This window comes from Nycticebus coucang, chromosome 3, assembly GCF_027406575.1.
Source record: "Nycticebus coucang isolate mNycCou1 chromosome 3, mNycCou1.pri, whole genome shotgun sequence".
NCBI lineage: Eukaryota > Metazoa > Chordata > Mammalia > Primates > Lorisidae > Nycticebus > Nycticebus coucang.
Window position 1 is genome coordinate 104,573,868 of NC_069782.1, and position 24,023 is coordinate 104,597,890.

The 24,023-nt window shown below is 39.1% G+C and overlaps 1 protein-coding gene across 7 annotated transcripts in view; it reads left to right on the forward strand.

The window, feature by feature from the left end:
- The window catches only part of JMJD1C (jumonji domain containing 1C), a 369,857-nt gene extending 348,810 nt beyond the window's left edge, over positions 1–21,047 (forward strand). For all 7 annotated transcript variants that reach the window (XM_053582218.1, XM_053582213.1, XM_053582215.1 and 4 more), the window contains 3 exons: positions 1,697–1,873; positions 19,664–19,795; positions 20,130–21,047. In XM_053582218.1, the coding sequence (XP_053438193.1) occupies positions 1,697–1,873; positions 19,664–19,795; positions 20,130–20,219 (399 nt within the window). In that variant the 3' untranslated portion in view covers positions 20,220–21,047. The remainder of the gene's footprint in view (positions 1–1,696; positions 1,874–19,663; positions 19,796–20,129) is intronic.
- Positions 21,048–24,023: the final 2,976 nt, after the last annotated feature.

Below are 24,023 nucleotides of genomic sequence, written 5' to 3' on the forward strand. Positions count from 1 at the left end.
CTTGTAAATCATAGAAGATTATCAGTCTAGGGTTTTAAAGAGATTTTTCAATGTTTTTATAGGTATTTTATAAACCTCTTTTAGAACAATAATAAAAATAAAATTTTTTAATGAAAAAAATTTAAAAAAATAAAGAAAAGAGAAAGTAATGTTTGGCAAGCATGGTAGCTCATGCCTATAATCCCAGCACTCTGGGAGGCCAAGGCAGGCAGACTGCTTAAGCTCAGGAGTTTGAGACCAGCATGAGCAAGTAAGAGACCCTGTTTCTAAAAAAAAACAATAGCCAGGCATTGTGGTGGGCACCTGTAGTCCCAGCTACTCAGGAGACTGAAGCAAGAGAATCACTCAAAGCCAAGAGTTTGAGGTTGCTCTGAGCTGTGATGCCAGGGCGAGTGAGTGAGACTCTGTCTGAAAAAAAAAAAAAAAAAAAAAAACTTGTACTCAAATATTCTCGGAATTTTGTAGTTAAAGGGATTTCTTTTAAAGGATCAGCACTGTAGCTTATCTTGTTACTTGTTATACTTCCTCATTTTCCTTCTGGAAGGATTTTAAGTTCTGTCCGTGTGCAAAGTGAAGGATCTATAGCCTTGTACTACTATATCATCCCCAAATACCTACCAGTATTTTAATCTAAAATATCATTTGTGTTTTAAGCAGAAAATTATTTCACTGATTAGTAAAAGGTTCCCTTGAAGTTGACTTTTTAAGGGTTAGTAAGTTAAGGATACAAAGGTATTGATCTATTTATCTTTGTACCTGTAAAGTGCTTGAAAAGTGCTTATTCAATTCATACATGTGAATGGTGGTTGGTTTGTTTTTAAGAGACAGAGTGTCACTTTGTCACCCTCGGTAGAGTGCTGCAGCATCACAGCTCACAGCAACCTCCAGCTCTTGGGCTTAGGCAATTATCTTGCCTTAGCCTCACGAGTAGCTGGGACTACAGGCGCCTGCTACAACGCCCAGCAATTTTTTTGTTGCAGTTTGGCCAGTGCCGATTTTGAACCCGCCACCCTCAGCATAGGGGGCTGGTGCCCTACTCACTAACCCACAGACGCTGCCCAAATGGTTTGGTTTTTCGTTTTTATTTTTGTTTTGTCACCCTGGGTAGAGTGCCATGGTGTCATCTTAGCTCACAGCAACCTCAAACTTTTGGGTTCAAGAGCTCTTCCCTCATTGCTCTTCCCTCTTCCCTCAGCCTCCCAAGTAGCTGGGACTATAAGTGCCCGCTACAATGCTCAGCTATTTTTTTTTCCTTATGCTAAGCTATTTTTTTCTATTTTTATTTATTTGTTTATTTTGAGACAAAGTCTCACAATGTTACCCTGTGTACAGTGCTGTGGCGTCACAGCTCACAGCAACCTCAAACTCTTGGCCTTAAGCGATTCTTTTGCCCTCAGCTTCCTGAGTAGCTGGAACCATAGGCGTCTGCCACAACGCCCGGCTATTTTTTATAGCAGTTTGGCTGGGGCTGGGTTTGAACCCGCCACCCTTAGTATATGGGGCCGGCACCCTACTCACTGAGCCACAGGCACTGCCTAGAATATTACTTTTTTCAACTTGAGAAGCTCAATCATTGTTCTGTAAGACTCTAACAAAGAGTATGTTGTTAAAAACAAAATAGGAATTAAGTGAACAGAATTTATCATTTCTCTTACTAACATTATTGTGTATATTTTTATTTTCATCCATATTTCAGATTTCAAAAGAACAAGGCCTTGAAGTTCTACCAGAACATGATCCAATACGTGACCAGAGTTGGTATGTGAACAAAAAGCTCCGCCAAAGACTGCTTGAAGAATATGGAGTCAGAACCTGTACTGTTATTCAGTTCCTTGGTGATGCCATTATTTTGCCAGCAGGAGCACTTCATCAGGTATATACAAAGTTATTTCTAATACATCTGTTACTGACTGAACTAACTAATCTTGGAAAATAAATTATACTTGGTATAAATGTAAATGAAAGAAAACATAAGTAAGAGAATGGGCTGTAGCAGTCTCCCTTCATTAAAATGCACTTAATCTGACGTAATTATTTACATACCTTGAGCTTTAATAGTTTTAACACTAGCCATATTTTCATTTGTGTGTTATCTCTGACTTAATAGATTGAAAGCTAATTTTTAAGACCTTTTAGGGGAACTAGATAGTTAGGTACTGTATACTCGACATTAGTGAGGCATAAAACTATGTGCGAGGGGGCTGGAGTATCCAGACTTTTTAAGATACTTTTTAAGATACACTCAGGTTTTGAGTGTATCTCTTGCCTCTTTAGCATGCTGGCATAGCAAGAACCTGTCAAAAGAAAGATGCTATGTGATTTATACAACCATTGATCCACAAAACTTAAAAACTAAAACATCTTATCTTTGTTTCTGTAGTGTGTAATGGTAGCACCTGGAAGAATGGCAGAGAATAGATGGGATGGGACTGGGTCCAGTGGTTCACACTGGTGATCCTAGCACTCTAGGAGGCCAAGGCAGGTAGAGTACTTGAATTCAGGAGTTCAAGATCAGCCTGAGCAAGAGTGAGAGCATCCCACCCCCCAGTCTCTAAAAATACTCAGGTTGGGTGTTGTGGTAGGCGCCTATAGTGCCCCTAGTCGGGAGGCTGAGGCAAGAGGATAACTTGAGCCCAAGAGTTTGAGGTTGCTGTGAGCTGTGATGCTATGGCACCCTACCGAGGGAACAAAGTAGGGCTCTGTCTCAAAAAAAAAAAAAAAAAAATTAGGTGGGGTAGGTATGTATGAAGGGTAGACTTAAAAGCACACAGTATTACAGGTAGACTGGGGCTATCATAACGCAGCTTAGCCCTTCTTGAAACAAAGTATGGCAGGGAAACTGGAGATCTCAAAAAGTTAGTTTGCCTCAGAGCTGGGTCTCCACCTTTTTTACCATTCAGTATCTGAGATGTATTTGATGTGTGTTCATTTACCAAGGAAAATTTCTCACACTTAATATAACTAACAGTATTTGCAATTAGTACCTGGTTTAGTGTTCATGACTCTACTGTGCAAAAATACTCGTTAAGTGAAAGTAGTTGCTTAGGGCAGTGCCTGTAGCTCAGTGGGTAGGGTGCTGGTCACATACACTGAGACTGGCGGGTTCAAACCCGGCCCAGGCCTGCTCAACAACAATGGCAGCAACAACAACAAAAAATAGCCAGGCATTGTGCCCGGTGCCTGTAGTCCCAGCTTCTTGGGAGTCTGAGGCAAGTGAATCGCTTAAGCCCAAGAGTTTGAGGTTGCTGTGAGCTGTGACGTAACTGCACTCTACCCAGGGCAACAGCTTGAGACTCTGTCTCAAAAAAAAGAAAATTAAAAAGAAAGTAGTTGCGGGCAGCACCTGTGGCTCAAAGGAGTAGGGTGCCGGTCCCATATGCCGGAGGTGGTGGGTTCAAACCTAGCCCTGGCCAGAAACTGCAAAAAAAAAAAAAAAAGGAAAGTAGTTATGTAGTTTTTAGAATGTGTCAGATTGAAAATCAAATTTGTCTTTCTGGGAGGCGCCTGTGGCTCAAGGAGTAGGGTGCTGGCCCCATATACCGGAGGCAGGGGGGAGTCAAACCCAGCCCAGGCCAAAAACTGCAAAAAAAAAAAAGTAACAAAAATCAATGTTGGGAAAGGCATAGTGAAATGGTGGTATTTCATTGTGGTTTTAATTGGCACTTTCTTAATGACTAAATGTTGAGCATTTTTTAATATTTTTATTTGCCATTTATATATCTGCTTTGGTTTGTCTGTTTAAATATTTTGTCCAAGCCAGGCACAGTGGCTCACACCTGTAACCCCAGCACTATGCGAGGCTGAGGCAGGAGGATTGTTTGAGCTCAGGAGTTTGTGGCTTGTCTGAGTGAGAGTGAGACCCTGACTTATGGAAAAATATTGAAAACCCAGCCAGGCGCTGTGGCGAGCGCCTATAATCCCAGCAGCTTTTTGGAGGCTGAAGCTGCAGGATGCCCACAGCCTGAGCCTGAGGTTGCAGTGAGCTACGACACCATTGCACTCTACTCCAGGGCACAGGGTAAAACTCTGTCTCGATGACAACAACAAAAATAAATAAATAAATATTTTGTCCATTTTTTTAACTGCCTTGTTTTCCTAGAGCAGTGGTTCTCGTCCTTCCTAATGCCAAAGCCTTTAATACAGTTCTAGAGGTTGAATGTTCCTTATCTATTTCAGATACAGTGCCTTTATCTGATACATATTTTACAACTATATTCTCCTTTGTGGCTTGTCTATCATTTTGGTCAGTTTTTATTTTATGTATCCCACACTTTTACCACATACTATATCTACAAAATTTTTGCCTAGCCTGAGATGACATAGATTTTCTTTTTTCCAATTTTCACCTACATTGTCTTCTAAAAGCACTGTAGTGTTGGGTGTTCCGTTTGGATATGTGATTTAATTAATTTCTGCATGAAGGAGTACATAGTATGGATTGAGGTTCATTTTTTTTGGCATACAGACATTTGACTGTTCCAGTACTAATTTGTTAAAAAGGCTGCTTGTAAATATTTTTTTCCCTTGAAAATGTAATACATTCATATGCTTTTTTTTTTTTTGGTATCCATCACTTTAGGCATTTAATGATTCTTTATGTCCAGAGTTCCAATGCACTCTTTTAAAGTATACCCTAATGTATTGTGGATTATAGTCACTTTGATGCGTTATCAGATGTCTTCATTTTAACTATCTGACTATATATTTGTACCCATTCACCATTCCCATTTTATCCTCCCTGCCTGCTACCTTTCCCATACTCTAGGAACCATCACTCTACTCTATGTCCATGAGATCAATGTGAGAACATGTGAGATTTGTCTTTCTGTGTTTGACTCATTTCATTTAACATAATGTTCTTCATTTCCATTCATGGTGTTGCAAACGGCAGAATTTCATTCTTTTTGTGGCTATATAATACTCCATTCTGTCTTTGCACCACAATTTCTTTATCCATTCATCAGCGAATGGACAATTAGGTTGCTTCCATATCTTAGCTATTGTGAATAGTGCTGTAATAAACATGAGAATGCAGACCTAAGTATCTTTTCAATATATAGAATTCACATCCTTTGGATATATACCCAGTTGTGGGTTTGCTGGGTCATATGATAGTTCTACTTCTAGTTTTTTGAGGAGTCTCCATCTGTTTTCCATAGAGATTGCACTAATTTACATTCCTACAAACAGTATATGAGGGTTTCCCTTTCTTCGTCCTCACTAGCATTCATCATTGTCCATCTTTTAGATAAAAACCATTTTAAGGGGTGAGATGATGCCCCAATGAGATGACCCCATTGTCATTTTGATTTGCATTTCTCTGATGACTACTGATGCTGAGAATTTTTTCATATACCTTTCAGCCATTTGTATGTCTTCTTTGAGAAATGACTATTTAGACCCTTTGCCCATTTTTAATATAATTATTGTCATTTTTTTCTTTTTAATTAATTAATTTTTTTTTCTATTGTTGGGGGTTCATTGAGGGTACAATAAGCCAGGTTACACTGATTGCATTTGTTAGGTAAAGTCCCTCTTGCAATCATGTCTTGCCCCCAGAAGGTGTGGCACACACCAAGGCCCCATCCCTCTCCCTCCTTTCCTCTCTCTGCTTTTCTTCCCCCCTCATGACCTTAATTGTCATTAATTGTCCTCATATCAAAATTGAGTACATAGGATTCATGCTTCTTCATTCTTGTGATGCTTTACTAAGAATAATGTGTTCCACTTCCATCCAGGTTAATACGAAGGATGTAAAGTCGCCATTTTTTTTTTTTTTTTTTTTTTTTTGTAGAGACAGAGTCTTGCTTTATGGCCCTCAGTAGAGTGCCGTGGCCTCACACAGCTCACAGCAACCTCCAACTCCTGGGTTTAAGCAATTCTCTTGGCTCAGCCTCCCGAGTAGCTGGGACTACAGGCGCCCGCCACAACGCCCGGCTATTTTTTGGTTGCAGTTTGGCCGGGGCTGGGTTTGAGGGCCCGGGCCCTCGGTATATGGGGCCAGCGCCGTACCGACTGAGCCACAGGCACCGCCCAAGTCTCCATTTTTTTTAATACCTGAATAGTATTCCATGGTATACATATACCACAGCTTGTTAATCCATTCCTGGGTTGGTGGGCATTGAGGCTGTTTCCACAGTTTGGCGATTGTAAATTGAGCTGCAATAAACAGTCTCGTACAAGTGTTCTTATGATAAAAGGATTTTTTTCCTTCTGGGTAGATGCCCAGTAATGGGATTGCAGGATCAAATGGGAGGTCTAGCTTGAGTGCTTTGAGTTTCTTCATACTTCCTTCCAGAAAGGTTGTACTAGCTTGCAGTCCCACCAGCAGTGTAAAAGTGTTCCCTTCTCTCCACATCCACACCAGCATCTGCAGTTTTGAGATTTTGTGATGTGGGCCATTCTCACTGGGGTTAGATGGTATCTCAGGGTGGTTTTGATTTGCATTTCTCTAATAGATAGGGATGATGAACATTTTATCATATGTTTGTTAGCCATTCGTCTGTCGTCTTCGGAGAAGGTTCTGTTCATGTCTCTTGCCCATTGATACATGGGATTGTTGGCTTTTTTTCATGTGGATTAATTTGAGATCTCTATAGATCCTAGTTATCAAGCTTTTGTCTGATTCAAAATATGCAAATATCCTTTCCCATTGTGTAGGTTGTCTCTTTGCTTTGGTTGTTGTCTCCTTGGCTGTACAGAAGCTTTTAGTTTAATGGAGTCCCATTTGTTTATTTTTGTTGTTGCAGTTGCCATGACAGTCTTCTTCATGAAGTCTTTCCCAGGCTAATATCTTCCAGTGTTTTTCCTGTGCTTTCTTTGAGGATTTTTATTGTTTCATGCCTTAAATTTAAGTCCTTTATCCATCTTGAAATGATTTTTGTGAGTGGGGAAAGGTGTGGGTCCAGTTTCAGTCTTTTACATGTGGATATCCAGTTCTCCCAACACCATTTATTGAATAGGGAATCTTTCCCCCAAGGTATGTTCTTGTTTGGTTTATCAAAGATTAGGTGGTTGTAAGATGTTAGTTTCATTTCTTGGTTTTCAATTCGATTCCAAGTGTCTATGTCTCTATTTTTGTGCCAGTACCATGCTGTCTTGATCACTATGGCTTTGTAGTACAGACTAAAATCTGGTATGTTGATGCCCCCTTATTTTTATTACTAAGAACTGCCTTAGCTATTACAGTGTTTTTTCTGGTTCTACACAAAACGCAGAATCATTTTTTCCAAATCTTGAAAGTCTGATGTTGGTATTTTGATAGGAATGGCATTGAATAGGTAGATTGCCTTGGGAAGTATAGACATTTTAACAATGTTGATTCTGCCCATCTATGAGCATGGTGTGTTCTTCCATTTGTTAAAATCCTCCGCTATTTCCTTTCTGAGGATTTCATAATTTTCTTTGTAGATGTCCTTCACCTCCTTCGTTAGGTATATTCCTAGGTATTTCATTTTCTTTGAAACTATGGTGAAGGGAGTTGTGTCCTTAATTAGCTTCTCATCTTCACTTTATTGGCGTATACAAAGGCTACTGACTTGTGGACATTGATTTTATATCCTGAAACATTACTGTCTTTTTTGATGACTTCTAGGAGTCTTGTGGTTGAGTCTTTGGGATTCTCTAAGTATAAGATCATGTCATCAGCAAAGAGGCAGAGTTTGACCTCATCTTACCTAATTGTATTGGCTACAACTTCCAGCACTATGTTGAAAAGTAAAGATGACAGAGGACAACTTTGTCTGGTTCCAGTTCTAAGAGGAAAAGCTTTCAGTTTTACTCCATTTAGTAAAATATTAGCTGTGGGTTTGTCATAGATAGCTTCAATCAGTTTTAGAAATGTGCCACCTATGCCTGTACTCTTCAGTGTTCTAATTAGAAAAGGATGCTGGATTTTATGAAATGCTTTTTCTGCATCTATTGAGAGGATCATATGATCTTTATTTTTGCCTCTGTTAATATGGTGGATAACATTTTATGGACTTGCGTATGTTAAACCAGCCTTTCATCCCTGGGATGAAACCTACTTGATCATGATGTATGACTTTTTTTGATGATAAGCTGTAATCTATTGGCTAGGATTTTGTTGAGAATTTTTGCATCTATATTCATGAGTGAGATTGGTCTGAAATTCTCCTTTTTGGTTGGGTCTTTTCCTTGTTTTGGTATCAGGGTGATGTTTGCTTCATAGAATGTGTTAGGGAAGATTCCTTCTTCTCCGATTTTTTGGAATAATTTCTGCAGTACAGGAATAAGCTCTTCCTTGAAGGTTTGATAGAATTCTGGTGTGAAGCCGTCTGGACCAGGGCATTTTTTGGTTGGAAGTTTTTTTATTGTTTCTTTAATCTCAGTGCTTGAAATTGGTCTGTTCAGAAGCTCTATTTCTTCCTGGCTGAGTCTAGGGAGAGGGTGTGATTCCAAATATTGATCCATTTCCTTCACATTGTCAAATTTCTGGGCATAGAGTTTCTGGTAGTATTCAGAGATGATCTCTTGTATCTGTGGGATTGTTATTTCCCCTTTAACATTTCTGATTGGAGGTTACTAGAGATTTTACTTTTCTATTTCTCGTTAGTCTGGCCAATGGTTTATCTATTTTATTAATTTTTTCAAAAAGCCAATTCCTTGTTTCATTAATTTTCTGAATGATTCTTTTGTTTTCAATTTCATTGATCTCTGACTTGATTTTGGATATTTCTTTTCTTCTACTGAGTTTAGGCTTAGATTGTTCTTCTTTTTCCAACTCCATAAGATGGCTTGTGAGTTTGTTGATGCGCTCTCTTTCTGTCTTTTGAATGTAGGCATCTAAAGCGATGAATTTTCCTCTCAAAACTGCTTTTGCAGTATCCCACAGGTTTTGGTAGCTTGTGTCTTCATTGTTGTTATGCTCAAGGAAGGTAATGATTTCCTGTTTTATTTCTTCCTGCGCCCTTCTGTTATTCAACAGAAGATTGTTTAATTTCCATGCTTTATCTGGGGTCGAGCGTTTTTGTTAGCATTGAGGTCCACCATTAGTGCCTTATGGTCTGAGAAGATACAAGGTAAAATTTCAATTCTTTCGATTCTGTTGATATTTGTTTTGTGTCCCAGGATATGATCAATTTTGGAGAATGTTCCATGGGGTGATGAGAAGAATGTATATTCTTTATCTTTGGGATGGAGTGTTCTATATGCGTGTATCAAGCACAGTTGTTCTAGGGTCTCATTTAAATCTCTTATATCTTTGTTTAGTTTCTGTTTAGAGGATCTGTCCAGCTCTGTAAGAGGAGTGTTAAAGTCCCCTGTTATGATGGTATTATCGGATATCATATTGCTCAGACTGAGTAAGGTCTGTTTCAAGAATCTGGGAGCATTTAAATTGGGTGCGTAAATATTTAGAATCGAAACATCTTCTTGTTGTATTTTTTCCCTTGACCAATATAAAGTGACCATCTTTGTCTTTTTTGACTTTAGTTGCTTTAAATCCACATGAATCTGAAAATAAGATTGCAACTCCTCTTTTTTTCTGAATGCCATTTGCCTGAAAAATTGTCTTCCAAACCTCGACTCGGAACTTCAATTTGTGTTTTGAAGCCAGGTGTGTTTCTTGCAGACAGCAAATGGATGGCTTGTATTTTTTAATCCAGTCAGCCAATCTGTGTCTCTTCAGTGGGGAATTCAAACCATTAACATTTATTGAGATAATTGATAAGTGTGATAGTGTTCTATTCATCTTATTTTTTGAGAGTCCATTGCTTAGTTTTATCTTTTGCATCAGTATGGAGGTTAAGTTCTGTCCTTTAATTTCTGAGTTTTTACTTTGCTGCTGATCCATTGTGATGGTCAGTGTGCAGAACAGATTGAAGTATTTCCTGTAGAGCTGGTCTTGTTGTGGCGAATTTCCTCAATGTTTGTATATCCGTAAATGATTTGATTTCTCCGTCAACTTTAAAGCTTAGCTTAGCAGGGTACAAAATTCTGGGCTGGAAATTGTTCTGTTTAAGTAGATTAAAGGTAGATGACCATTGTCTTCTTGCTTGGAAAGTTTCATTAGAGAAGTCTGCGGTCACTCTGATGGATTTGCCCCTGTAGGTCAACTGGCGCTTACTTCTGGCAGCTTGCAGAATCTTTTCTTTTGTTTTGACTTTGGACAGGTTCATCACAATGTGTCTTGGAGAAGCTCGGTTAGAGTTGAGGTGACCTGGGGTCTGATATCCCTCTGAAAGCAGTGTGTCAGAATTTTTGGTGATGTTGGGGATGTTTTCTGTTACAATATTCTCTAGTATGGCTTCCATTCCTCTGAGGCATTCTTCTTCCCCTTCTGGGATTCCTATAACTCGTATGTTGGAACACTTCATATGGTCCCATAATTCTGACAGTGAACGTTCTGCTTTCTCTCTCTTCTTTTCTGCCTCTTTTACTATCTGAGTTATCTCAAGGACTTTGTCTTCTACCTCTGAAATTCTTTCTTCTGCATGCTCTAACCTGTTGCTGATACTTTCCATTGCATCTTTAAGTTCCCTAATTGACTGTTTCAGTTCCTTCAGCTCTGCTATATTCTTTCTATATTCTTCATATCATTCATCTCTTACTTGATTCTGTTTTTGGATTTCCTTTTGGTTATTTTCCACTTTATTAGCAGTTTCCTTCATTGTTTCCATCATTTCTTTCATTGTTTTCAACATGTGTATTCTAAATTCCCTTTCTGTCATTCCTAACATTTCTGTATAGGTGGAATCCTCTGCAGTAGCTACATCATGGTCCCTTGGCGGGGTCGTTCTGGAGTGGTTCTTCGTGTTGCCTGGAGCTTTCTGCTGATTCTTCCTCATGAGTGATTTCTTGTATCTGTTTCCTTGCCCTAATTTTCCTTTCACTTCCTCTTGCTCTTTACGTTCCCGTGCCTGTGGACTAAGGTTTCAATTAGTCCTTTTTGTATAGGACCAGAAGGATTAGAAGGTTGAAAAGCAAGAAGGGATGAAAGAAAGAAGGAAAGAACGAAAAGAAAATAGAGAAAGGGGAGGGGGTGGTGGGTAAAAGGAATATTGACAAAAAGAAGAGAAGCACAGAAAGAGGGAGACAGAACAATACAGGTGTACAGTAGGGTACTTTGACACAACCTTAAAAAAACCGCCAGCTCAGGGGGTGCCCGGTTGGGTGGTTCCCTTGAGGTCAGCAACTCTTTGCTAACGTGATCAGACACAGTACCCCACCTCCACCAAGTTGAGAGGAAAGACAAATATGCTATAAATCAACCAAAACAAGCAAACAGAAAACTTTACAGGGTAAAATTGGGTGAAAAACCAAATAATAGGGGTAAAAACACTAGCTAAAATGAAGTTCTACTTATTGGAAAAGGCAGCAATGGGAAATTGTATTTGTACTAGAAAGCTGGAGAAAGAAGAAAAAATCTGTACGAAAAGGTTGAAATTAAAAAAACTAATCAACATCAAAATAAACAAAAAAAAACAAAAAAATAAAAAACAATCAGAAACAAAGCAGTATATATATCTTGTTGAATATTGTCTTGGCAACAGGTGGTCTTCTGGTGTATGAGATGTTAATTACAATGCTGATATGAGTGGAGGCCTCCGCTGATTTCTCAAACCCCCATGGACACCCTAAGTCTCTCTTCAGCCCTCTTAAAAGGCACTTTAAGCTTCTAAACTTGCTAAGGAGAAGCTTTCCCAGGAAAGCGTTTGTCGCTGTAATCACTGCTGAAGTGGCTGTCCACTTACCCAGTGTGCCAAAACTGGTCTCACTCTGCCCCTGAGGGTTTGGGGTGTAAGGCGGCTCAGACCCCGCCTTTAGGCTGCTCAGTCACTTACTAGGTCCCACTGGATCCTTGTTCTGCGACCCCTAGGGCGGACTTTGTTGTGGTAGTTCTCTCAAACAATGGCTCCCTGCAGCCCTCAGCCAAACACTATTAGCTCCGTCTGTACTGCTCAGCAGCTTAGTCTGGGGTTCCAGACAATGCCCAAAGTTCTCCATACTCCCCCTCAAGCTCTCCCCAAGGCAGTTCAACAGAGTGCCAATTCCAAAAACACCAAAACAGTTTACAGGTAAGGCCTTTCCAGTTTGTAGTCTCCCTGCTACTGCACTTAACAGCTGTTGGCGCGGTTAGACTGATCCAACACACGGGATTGCTTGCCAGTTTTCCACTGTTTTTGTCCTCCTCTTGGGGTCCAGAAGTCTCTTGCAGACTCCCTGTATCCTCAAATTGATGATTATAGGCAGATCCCACCAGCCAGAGATGCCTGGAGTCTTACCTCCCCAGACTCACGGTACCCAGATGCAAGGAAGCTGTTACTCGGCCGCCATCTTGCTCTCCACCTCCATTCATATGCTTAAAAAAATGTCTCAAACAGTATAAAAGTTTTCACAGTGAATAGTCTTGCTTTTCCCCCGTGGTTCCTTTTCTCTAGAGGCAATCATTAACTACAAAGAAATTCCATGGGTATACTTGTTTCCGTGCTGACTCTACTTTTTAGGGAGGAAGGAGGGAAGAGAACAGCTGATGTTTATCCAAATAGTTGGTGCAAAATGATCGTGTTAAAAAGTTAAGTTAGTTTATGTATCTTTGCTAAGAGGGCCTTAATAATAGTCTGTACCTGTTCATACCCTCACACACAACACACCTTACTGCTTTCATCTCCTATTCTCCTCCCAGTTTCTCTCAAGCCACTCTTCTCTACTGTTTTCACACTGAGTTCTCTCCCCCAGGGCCTTTGTACTTGCTAATCTTTTCTCTCTGGAATTCTTTTTCCTCTCAGATATCTGTAAGGCTTACTTCACATTCTTTAAGGCTTTGCTCAAATTCACCTTCTCAGTGAGATGTTCCCAACACCCTAGTTTAAAACTTCAGATTATGTCTCCCAAATTTCCCTGCTTTATTTTCCTTCATTATGATGATTACCTTCTAATATGCTTTATAATTTACTTACTTGGTTTATTATCTTAACCCCAGTAGATGCTAAGCTTCATAAAGTCAGAAATTTGTGTTTTTCTTTGCTCCTTCTATATGCCTAACATAATGCACTTAAAATAAATATTTGTAACTCTTTTTTCCTGAAGCCTGAAAATACATTCTCATTAACAACATATTTTTAAACAGTGTAGATGAAAACAAAATTATGGCTTTCTAAAATTTATGTATATTTGTGTTCATTGTATAAACATGTAAATTTTGACATCATTCTAGGTGTGTTTTCTCTGGCTACTTCAGAAAGTTTACTTAGGTTGGAACCCAACTTCCAATTGTGCCTATTTGCATACACAGACATATTTATATGAGGACAAATGTTTTTCATTTGAGATCTATAGAAAATTCATAGATTTATTAAAAGCAAATTTCATCTAGGTATAAAAGATATTATACCTAGACAGACAGGCAATGTGTATGAGTGTATGCCCTAGAGTAGCAAATGTCTGCCACTAAATTGCTGAGTGATGGAATACAAAATTTTAACCTCTGCTGCATATTTTGGCACCAAAATTACTAGCTATAAAAACAGAAATTTCTGCCTACTTTCTCCCGTGTGGTGTGATAATGACAGCACACTTCTTCTGTCTCTTTTGAGAGGGTGTTGTCTGTGATTCACAAGTGGTGGTAATGTGGTTTTGAGAAAGAATTCAAAGGAAGTGATAAATCTGTTGAAAGTGTTAACTAAGATTTGAAATGCATTGTTATTTACAACCTATTTAGATCTTAAAGGGTCTGTAAACTTTTCACAATGGCTTCAGCACTTACAGTAGAGTACAGGTAGCCTTCAGAATAATTCCAGATAAGTCCGCGTTCACACTTCAGCATACATTAGAATTTCCCAGAGGGCTTTATGAAACACAGATTACTGTACCCCTTCTCCACAGTTTCTGATTCAGTAGCTGTGAAGAAGAACTTGAAATTTTACTTTTCTAACAAGTTCGCAGGCAATGCTGATTTTACTGTCCAGGGATCACACTTTGAAAAGTACTCAAGGCTGAGTGTAGTGGCTCATACCTGTAGTCCTAATGCTCTGGGAGGAAGAGATGGGAGGAGACTTGCTTTTAGGAGTTCAAGACCAACCTGAGCAAGAGCAAGACCCTATCTCTACTAAAAATAGAAAACCTATCGGGGCATCATCCAAGGTCCCAGCTCCTTGGGAGGCCGAGGCAAGAGGATCGCTTGATCCCAAGGGTTTGAGGTTGCTGTGAGATATGATGCCATAGCACTCTACCCATGCAGATGGAGTGTGACTCTAAAAAAAGAAAAATATAGCTGTGCATAGTAGCACATACCTGTAGTCCCAGCTACTTGGGAGGCTGAGGCAGGAGGATCACTTGAGTCCAGGAGTTCGGGGTTGTGGTGAGCTCTGATCACACAGCTGCACTCTAGCTGGGGCAACAGAGTGAGACCGTACCCCCAACCCCCCCCAAAACCACTCAATAGGAAGACTTTGCAAACCCAAGGCATGTATCAAAAAACTTTCAAACAAGTGGTACTGCATGAGAGTGGCCAACAGTGTTAGGGGAAGAAACAGTCTCTTCTTTGGTCTGTCTGCAAGGAAGTCAGATTCATATCTTAGCAAGCTGAGGGAAAGCGTCACAGCTACAACCCTCTTTATATACTAAGATAAGAACTACTACTATGGAACTGCAGACTTAAAAATCTTCTGGTGGGTGGCAGCACCTGTGTCTCAAAGGAGTAGGGCACCAGCCCTGTAAGCCGGAGGTGGCAGGTTCAAACCCAGCCCCGGCCAAAAACTGCAAAAAAAAAAAAAAAATCTTCTGTTGGTAAATGTGAATTAGTACATGAAACCTATATATCCTTAGCCAAAGCAGTTGAACCCTGACTTCCAGGATCTAATTCATCTCACCTATGGTATTCTGAGATTTAGACTGGTCTTTACTTATAAACAGCAACAATTTCTCCTTTCACTTCCAATGTTTTATTTCCACAGAATTCACTTTTTTTTTTTTAAACTGAATCATGTATAGGTGGCATGAGCTGGATTATATTTTATACTGAGTGCCTGAGCTATATACAGATACAGAATCAGAAGTAACTTTAAGATATCAAAGGGCAAAAGGTACTTCATATAAAGCATACGTAACCTGCTTAAATTAACACCCTACGTTCCACAAAAAAAAACTGCCTTCAGGTAGAATTAGTTATATTGTTTAGCAATATTCCTTCTGCTTGCTTGCTTTTCTTTCTATTTTCTCTTTTCTTTTTTTTCCTTTTTTTTTTTTTTGACAAAATCTCACTCTGTTGCCTTGAGTAGAGTTCCATGGCATCATCATAGCTCACAGCAACCTCAGTCACCTGGGCTTAAGAGATCATCTTGGCGCTGGGCTCAATGACTCCCGCCTATAATCCTAACACTCCGGGAAGCCAAGGTAGGTGAATTGCTTCAGCCCAGGAGTTCAAAACCAGCCTGAACAAGAGCAAGACCCCGTCTCTACTAAAAATATAAACACTAGTCAGGTATAGTAGTGTATACCTTTAGTGCCTGTAATCCCAGCTACTTGGGAGGCTGAGGCAGGAGAATTGTTCAAGGCCAAGAGTTTGAGGTTTCTATGAGCTATGATGGCATGGCAGTCTACCAGGGTGACAGAGTGAGACTCTTGTCTCAAAAAAACATTAAACTAAAAAGGAGATCTTGCCTTAGGCTCCTGAGTAGCTGCAACTACAAGCACCTGCCACAATGCCCAAATAGTTTTTATATTTTTTTAGTAGAAACAGGGTTTTGCTCTTGCTCAGGCTGATCTTGAACTCTTGAGTTCAAGCAGTCCACCTACATCAGTCTCCCAGAGTTCTGGGATTACAGGTGTGAGCCACTGTGCCCAGCCTCTCTGCTGTTTTGTTTTGTTTTGTTTTATGAGACAGAATCTCATTATGTTGCCCTGGGTAGAATGCCGTGGCTTCCAGCTCACAGCAACCTCAAACTCGGGCTTAAGTGATTCTTGTCTCGGCCTCCCAAGTAGCTGGGACTACAGACACCCACCACAACGCCCAGCTATTTTTGTTGTTATTGTCATTGTTGTTGTCATTGTTGTTTGGGAGGCCTGGGCCAGGTTCAAACCCACCAGTCCTAGTGTATGTGGCCAACACCCTAGCTGCTGGGCTACAGGCACAGAGCCATCTCTCTGCCTTTTTTTTTTTCCTTTCTTTTTGAGACAGCCTCAAGCTGTCGCCCTGTTAGAGAGCTGTGGCATCACAGCTCACAGCAACCTCCAACTCCTGGGCTCAAGCAATTCTCCTGCCTCCGCCTCCCAAGTAGCTGGACTACAGGCACCTGCCACAACGCCTGGCTTTTTTTATTTATTTATTAATTTTTTTGGTTGCAGCCGTCATTGTTGTTTTGCGGGGCCAGGCTGGATTTGAACCTACCAGCTCAGGTGTATGTGGCTGGTGCCTTAGCTGCTTGAGCCACAGGCGCCGAGCCCATCTCTCTGTTTTTTTTTTTTTTTTTTAATGACTGTGTTTGCTCTCTCCCTCCACCAGCATACCCTTTTTCACTGTCAGATTGAACCCTTTCTACCATACTGCTTTCTGGCACACATACTTGACTATCAGGTTCAACTCTGCCCTGTCCTTCATTAACTGGGTGTGACAGATGCCCTGGTGGCTGGGCAGAAATTAATTCTGTCACCTGGGTCTGTGTCTCATCTTGAAAGGTAAGTTAGAAAATTCAGAGGCATATTACCCTTCTAGGCCCCATGGTACTATTAGCATAGTAGCAGTTGTTAGATGTCTGTAGACTAATACAGTATACACGAGGGCAGCGCTTGTGGCTCAAGGAGTAGGGCGCCGGTCCCATATGCCGGAGGTGGTGGGTTCAAACCCAGCCCCGGCCAAAAAAAAAAATACAGTATACCCGAAAATTTATTTATTTATTTATTCATTCATTTATTTATTTATTGACAGTGTCTCACTCTATTGCCCTGGGGAGAGTGCCATGGTGTCATAGCTCATAGCAACCTCAAACTCTTGGGCTAAAGCAATACTCTTGCCTCAGCCCCTAATAGCTGGAACTGCAGGCGCCCACCCACAACACCTGGCTACCTTTTTTTCCTTATCTTTTTTTTTTTTTTTCCCCCCCCAAGAGTTGGAGTCTTTTGCTCTTGCTCTTGTTCAGGCTGATCTTAAACTTCTGAGCTCAGACAATCTACCCGCCTTGGCCTCCCAGAATAAATGAAAACGTTCTTAAATCAACACAAAATCTTCAGTGAACTTTACTCCAGATTGTTTTACTTCATTGTTTTTGTTTGGTCATAATATTTCACATAGTTTATACTATTTATATTATAATATCTTACATAGTTTATAGTATTTAGAATAGTTATAAATTCTCAGCATTTGTATTATCAAAAGGACTTTTTAGCAAAATCTTTTTTACATTGAAGTTCTCGCAAATAGCTGAATATATAGCAATCACATGGTCAAGATGTTAACCTTACTAGTATGAATAAAAATGTACTTAATATTCCCTATTTATGATTAACTGATTCTTTAAGGCAAATATGAATAAGATAGCATCAAGGAAGTGAAATATAAATGACTCAAAGATGGCAAACAAGGGATAAGCAAAATGGGAAGGTCACTTGTGTTTGGCTTTAAATCTGAGCTTTGCCTCTTCAAACTAACCCTCAAGACTTTAAGGAAAATACATGAGATGGGGGTCATTAGGAAACATAGTGCCATCTTGTAAGCATTAACACAGGTCACTTTTCTAAAAGTCGTTTTAGAACAAATTAAAAGCTGGCAAAGGTTGGCAGATCGACCTTTCAGAGCGCTGGAATCCAATCCCAAACTTAAAGCAACCAGAAAACTGCTTAATGAAGAAAAAGGCAGCCAGTTCTTGGCCTTAAGAGAAATCTGTGTTGGGTCACTGGCTGACCACTGAGATTATGGAACAAACTTCAATGACTACAGCCAACAAGGAATACAGCTTTGCAAAAGCAGTTTGGAAAAGTCACTAAGCAAATGGACGACTACTCAGCAATCAACAGCAGCACACCCTGAGGCAGGGGGAGAATCTGATTGCCGGAGTTGTTAAACACATTATAATGTCCAGATATTCAGATTTCAACCAAAAATTACAAGACATACACAGAAAGAGGAAAGTATGGCCCATGCAAAGGGAGAAAATAAATTGACAAAACTCTTCCAAGCCTAGACATTGGACTTACTAGACATCTGTCTTAAGTATGCTGAAAGAGCTAATGGAAATCAGGAAAATGATGGATGAACAGAAGGAGAAATTTTTAAAAAGAAATTATAAAAAGGAACCAACTAGAAATTTTGGAGCTACAAAGTGATTTTAGGACATGCTATAATCTAGCTAGACATGCCAAAATGTAAATGCTAAAACTTTGGAAAGACTTGACTCTCCACACTGCATATTCAGATAAACGAAAGACATAAGGAGAGGGGCATTTGGAGACTGTGTATGCTGGTATAAGAGGACTTAATGTAGAACTGTAAAGCATCTATTAGACAAGACATCACAGGAGTTGGGCTCCTGATGACTTGGCTGATTTGTCTTGGGACAGGCGCTGATCATCTCATCCATACTTTCCTCCTCTGTGAAATAGAGCATCTGTTCTACAGACACTTAATGAAGAGCCAGTTGAGACTGTACAGAAATGCTGAAAATGTAAGGCATCCAGTATGTTCATCTACCAGAAGAACCAAGAGCCTAATGACAAAAGAAAGAGAATGTTTACTTTACTATGCCACCAAGTTATCAGCAGCTTGTTCAGGTGGTCATTACACCCAGAGGAGGAATTCTAACCTCTCTGGAATTCCATCACCCTGTCATCAAATAGATTTTTATTCCCAGAGTCTCCATTTTCCACTTACTATCTCCTTCATTTCACTCTTCCCAGTTAAATTTTCTTTGCATATTTTTAAAAATAAGTTTAAGTGCTTAGTTTTTCAATTATTTCTCCTTTCCCAGGAATTTTTATGACTTACATCACTAGAAGACTATCTAGAAACACTACAAATCCAAGATTGGATCATCTTTGGTCTTCCTCTGTTGTTCTACTTTGCATTAGTAGAAAGCAGTTCTAAGAAATAGTAAAGTGCAAATAACAGATAAAACTCTTAAGTAACTAGCTTCCTGTGAAAACCCTTTTATCAGGGAAGAGAAAACTATTGAAAACTGTTGTACTGATGTCATACGTTAGGAGATTGGGGGGGGGTACCTTTAATTGGCAAAATAAAAATACAAATAACCAAAATAGTAGGATAATTCTGAAACTCCGTTGTAATCAGTAGATCTGTCTGGAACTACATTTTTCATCTCAGTTCCTAAGTTATTTCCTTTCCTTTAATTTGATCTCTAGTGTATGAGTTAACAGTGATATGACCAAAATGCTGAAAGCCAAAGGAGCAACAAGGAGAATATATTTAAGTCCACTTTGACAAAATTGACAATTTAGGACCTGATTATCAGACTCCAAAGGATTCCTGGAAAAGTTATTTTCTTTATTATCATTTTAAAATAATCCATTTAGGAAGTCTTTACATGAAGCTTTTCAGTGACATAACTTTCCCATAAAATTGTGGTCTTCTGCTTTGAAATCCATTTGATGTTTCATAGAAAATTTTCTGGCAGAATTGTCTCTGTGAAGATAATTTTGCTTTTTTTCGCTCCTATCTCCTAAAATTTTTATTTCACTCTTCTTTTGGTGATAGGTACAGAATTTTCACAGCTGTATTCAGGTAACTGAAGACTTTGTGTCTCCAGAACATCTTGTAGAATCATTTCATTTAACACAAGAACTGAGACTTTTGAAGGAAGAAATCAATTACGATGATAAACTACAGGTAAGAGATGAATGTTCTAACTAGGTCCTACTCTTCAGGCTTTTTATATTCAGAAATATAATATGTGCATAATAGTTTAGATAGCCATTGCTTATCTAACAGCGGATAACAACCAAAGATTAAGATCAACATATATTTTATTACATGAATTTTAGTGCCCTTAACTGTTGGTTACACTTTTAAACTATTGGTAACACTTTAAACTTTGATGTTTTTTGTAAATTTGGCTTTTATTGGTCCCTTTTAAAATGTGCTATTTTTAAAAAATGTGGTAGTTGTCATTTGTTAATTTCTGTCCAGCTGATGTGATCAGAAATATCAACATTTCTTTCAGGTTAAAAATATCTTATATCATGCAGTCAAAGAAATGGTGAGAGCTTTGAAGATACATGAAGATGAAGTAGAGGATATGGAAGAAAATTAAGTGTGGTTCATTTTACTGATTTTAGGCCATTGAACTTGGATTACTTACCCTTGAATGATGATATGTATGCACACTGACTTTAGCTTCATAAAACCATCAGTGCCAAGAAATTCTCTTTGTAGTAATTACTTGTTACTGATATCACAGCAGTATAGCATACGTCACAGCTCTTGTGAGTCAATGTTAGTTATAAAACAAGCTACATTTAAAAAGCAGCACTATATAGCTAGCTGTTTTTGTATGATAGTGTATATGATATTTGTGAAAATGCCAGATCTAAAATGATGTATTTATTTTTGGTAAAAAATACAAAATTCTATGCTATATTGTTGATCAGGTGTAAATGTGACCTTGTACAGTTTACTAAAATAACTGATATTTTTCACTACATTGAGACAGTTACTGTGAGAATAGGACACAAACACCAGCTATTGCCTGCATTTGGGAAATTGCTGAATCGCACAGCAGTCATGTCATAATCAGAAAATTACTGCCAAATAATTGTAAAATTTGTAAAATAGAAAGTATATAAAGTAGATACTAAATACAGACACTTCAATATTTTGTTGAAGCTATTGACTGTACAATTAAACATTTTCAAAAGGTGTAATTTATTTAAAATTGTCTCATTTTGGTAAAATTTATGTGAACTTTTAAAGCTAAATATTAAACTTAATATGCTATGTAAATATATACATATATACATTTAATGATGTATTTTTTTAAAACATTGGCTTGCTTTTGTTAAAGTGCAAGTGTTACATATGGCTTTGTACATTAAAGTTAAAAGGGGTTTTACATTTTCCATTAAAAGGAGTTTATCAAAAATTGGCTTGTTTCAGAGTTCTCCCTTTTTTGACATACATACTGCAGGGGATAGAGAATACCCTGAGGTCAGCCTGGGTCTGGTTATGAGTTCTGCTACTTACTATATGACCGTGGCAGGTTGTTTTAATTTGGAGTCTTGGTTTTAATAGCTGGCTTCTATTATCAGTTGATGCTTGAGGCTCACATATTCCTAATGCTGTTACTGGGAAAATGTAGGCCTCCACTGACACCTGCAGGATATTAAGGGGATAGCCTTTTCTTCTTATCTGACAGCATGAGCAACATTCCTGACCTGAGAACCATAATGTTTACATCATTAAAGACATTTGTAGGTTTTTTGAAAGACTAGGAGTTGTATTGCTGATTGTCCCCTAATTACTGGAACAATTTCTCTGACCATTTACCTGTTTTCTCCATTCTTTTGATCCATTTGGATTTTTTTTTTTTTTTTTTTTAGACAGAGTCTCCCTATGTCTCCCTGGGTAGAGTGCTGTGGCATCACAGCTCACAGCAACCTCTAACTCTTGGGCTTAAGCAATTCTCTTGCCTCAGCCTCCCAAGTAGCTGGGACTCCTGGTCCCCGCCACAATGCCCAGATATTTTTTGGTTATAGTTGTCATTGTTGTTTGGCAGGCTCAGGCTTGGTTCAAACCTGCCAACTCCCGTGTATGTGGCTGGCACTACCCACTGAACTACAGGCGCTGAGCCCTACCCACTGAACTACAGGCGCTGAGCCAGATTTCTTTTCTATAAATAAATTACATACATTCAAATCCACTTCTGCCATGCGTTTTGTGATTGTAGCACTTACGCAAATCAGTGTCTAGTTTCCTGTTACTTTCCTTTGTTAGATCAGGTACTGGTGTAATTACATCTAGGTAAGATTAATAAGCTTCAGAAGAAAGGTGCTGTCATAACTTTACTTTGTCCTATGTATAAATATGATCAATTAGTTTATTTATTGATAGGTACAGCATGTTCTATTTCTAGATGTTTAGCCTATCAAAGATGCTGTCCCAGACAATACTAGTTGTCAGTTATGGGAAGAAAAAAAGAAAATGATTTAGTTAACTGTTCTACAACTATTCGATACAATATTCTTTACGAATTGGGGAATAGCATGTTGGCCAACATACAAAGCTACGTATGCCACCAGGCTTGTCACCAAGATTCAGACTTAGACCTTTCCTAACTATAATGGCTGTGACATCCCAGATTTGTAATACTTACACTAACCAAATATTTATGCTGATACCACATAAAAAAATGCAGTAAGGAGCAGTACACAAAGTATTTTAGCTCCCATAGTAATCAGTCTGGTTGTTTTAATGGAAGTTAAGTGACTTTTAAACAAAAATGAAATGTTGGCAGTTGTATACAAAGTTTGAGTTCCCTTTCTTGGCTGGGAAAGTTTTTGCAGCTGACTTCAGCTGCTCAGTCAGCTCAAGGAACGTGAGCTGTCCAGCTGCAGCTAAAGTGATGAGATGAATAATGTTCTTTTCTGCGCCTTACCTATGGGAAAGACCTCAGCCCTGGAACCTGTGGAGGACATACAGAGGACACGTGCTGTATGTGGGGGATTAGCTGGACTGAGAGAAGGGGCATAATGAGGACAAACAAGGAATCCAGCACTACCTTCCTGCTCACTAGTCTTTAACCCTAAATTTGACAGATGATGAAAAGATGTGGAGAATTGGCTAAGGAAGAAGTATCACTCTGCCAGTAAAGTGGGGCTATTGCAGAATATGGAAACAAGCACTGGATCAAGGTCTGTTGTACAGGTTTGGTTTTAATAAGTGGAAGGAGTTACTAGTAAAAGGGATGAAGGCGTTGCTGCCTCCAGCCACACATGCCTTGCAAAGACATCAGAGTTACAATGTAGAGGGTCAATACAGGACAACTATTTTTTACAATGTATTCAAAAGCATTTATTGAACACCTGTTAAGTGTTTGGCACTTTTGACTCAATATTGTGCCATAATATGCTAAATACTATGTTACAGGTATAAGTATTTGGAAAAGGGAAGACTTACAGAGAAGAGTCAGTATTTGCACAACACTAAGAGAAAAACAGGACAGAGCATGTGTTGGGGATATATTTAGATTTCTTTTCAGCCCTTTTCCATAGAATCAGTAAAATGAATTTATAGGCACCCTAATGTTTATTTTTGTCCCCTAATTCTTTGGAAATGGCTAATCCATGTGTGGCATGACACATGGGAACTTTTCACCCAAAAGGTTTTTGAGTAACTATAATTTACTCCTACTTTGGTAGAAACAAATTATGTTCAACAAGAAACAATTTATGTTTTTTCTAGAAGAGAAAATCAGACATTCCAGATAGAAACAAAAAGACTAGACTATATAACGGGTTTTTTTTTTTTTAATTATTTATTTATTTTTTTGAGACACTGCTCACTTTTTTGCCCCAGGTAGCAAACCATGGTATCACACAGCTCACAGCAAACTCAAACTCCTAGCCTCAAGTGATCCTCTTGCCTCAGCCTGCCAAGTAGCCTGCCACAGGCCTGGCTATTTTTAGAGACTGGGTCTCAAGCTTGCTCAGGCTGGTCTCAAATTTGTAACCGCAAGCCATCCACCTGCCCTGGTCTCCCAGATTGCTGGGATTACAGGTGTGAGCCACTGCGCCCAGCTTCTGTATAAAGAAGATTGGAATGCCTTTATAGGACCTAAAATTCACTGCACTATGCAGAGTCCCACAATAAAAACCACAGGGCTTATGGTGGTATTAGGACATAACACTCTAAAACTTCACAGTTTACACATGTTAAATGTTTAAGAAATACATAAACAACACAAACAAGTCTGGCACTTTACCTTGAGGAAGTCACAAATTAGGTTTGTGGAAGTGGGCAAAGTTGCAGTTTGTGATATAAGTTGCTTTGAAGTGGTGGTAGTGTTAACTGAAATCAGAAGGAAAGGAAATACAGATGGGTTGTTTCAGTACCACTGTGA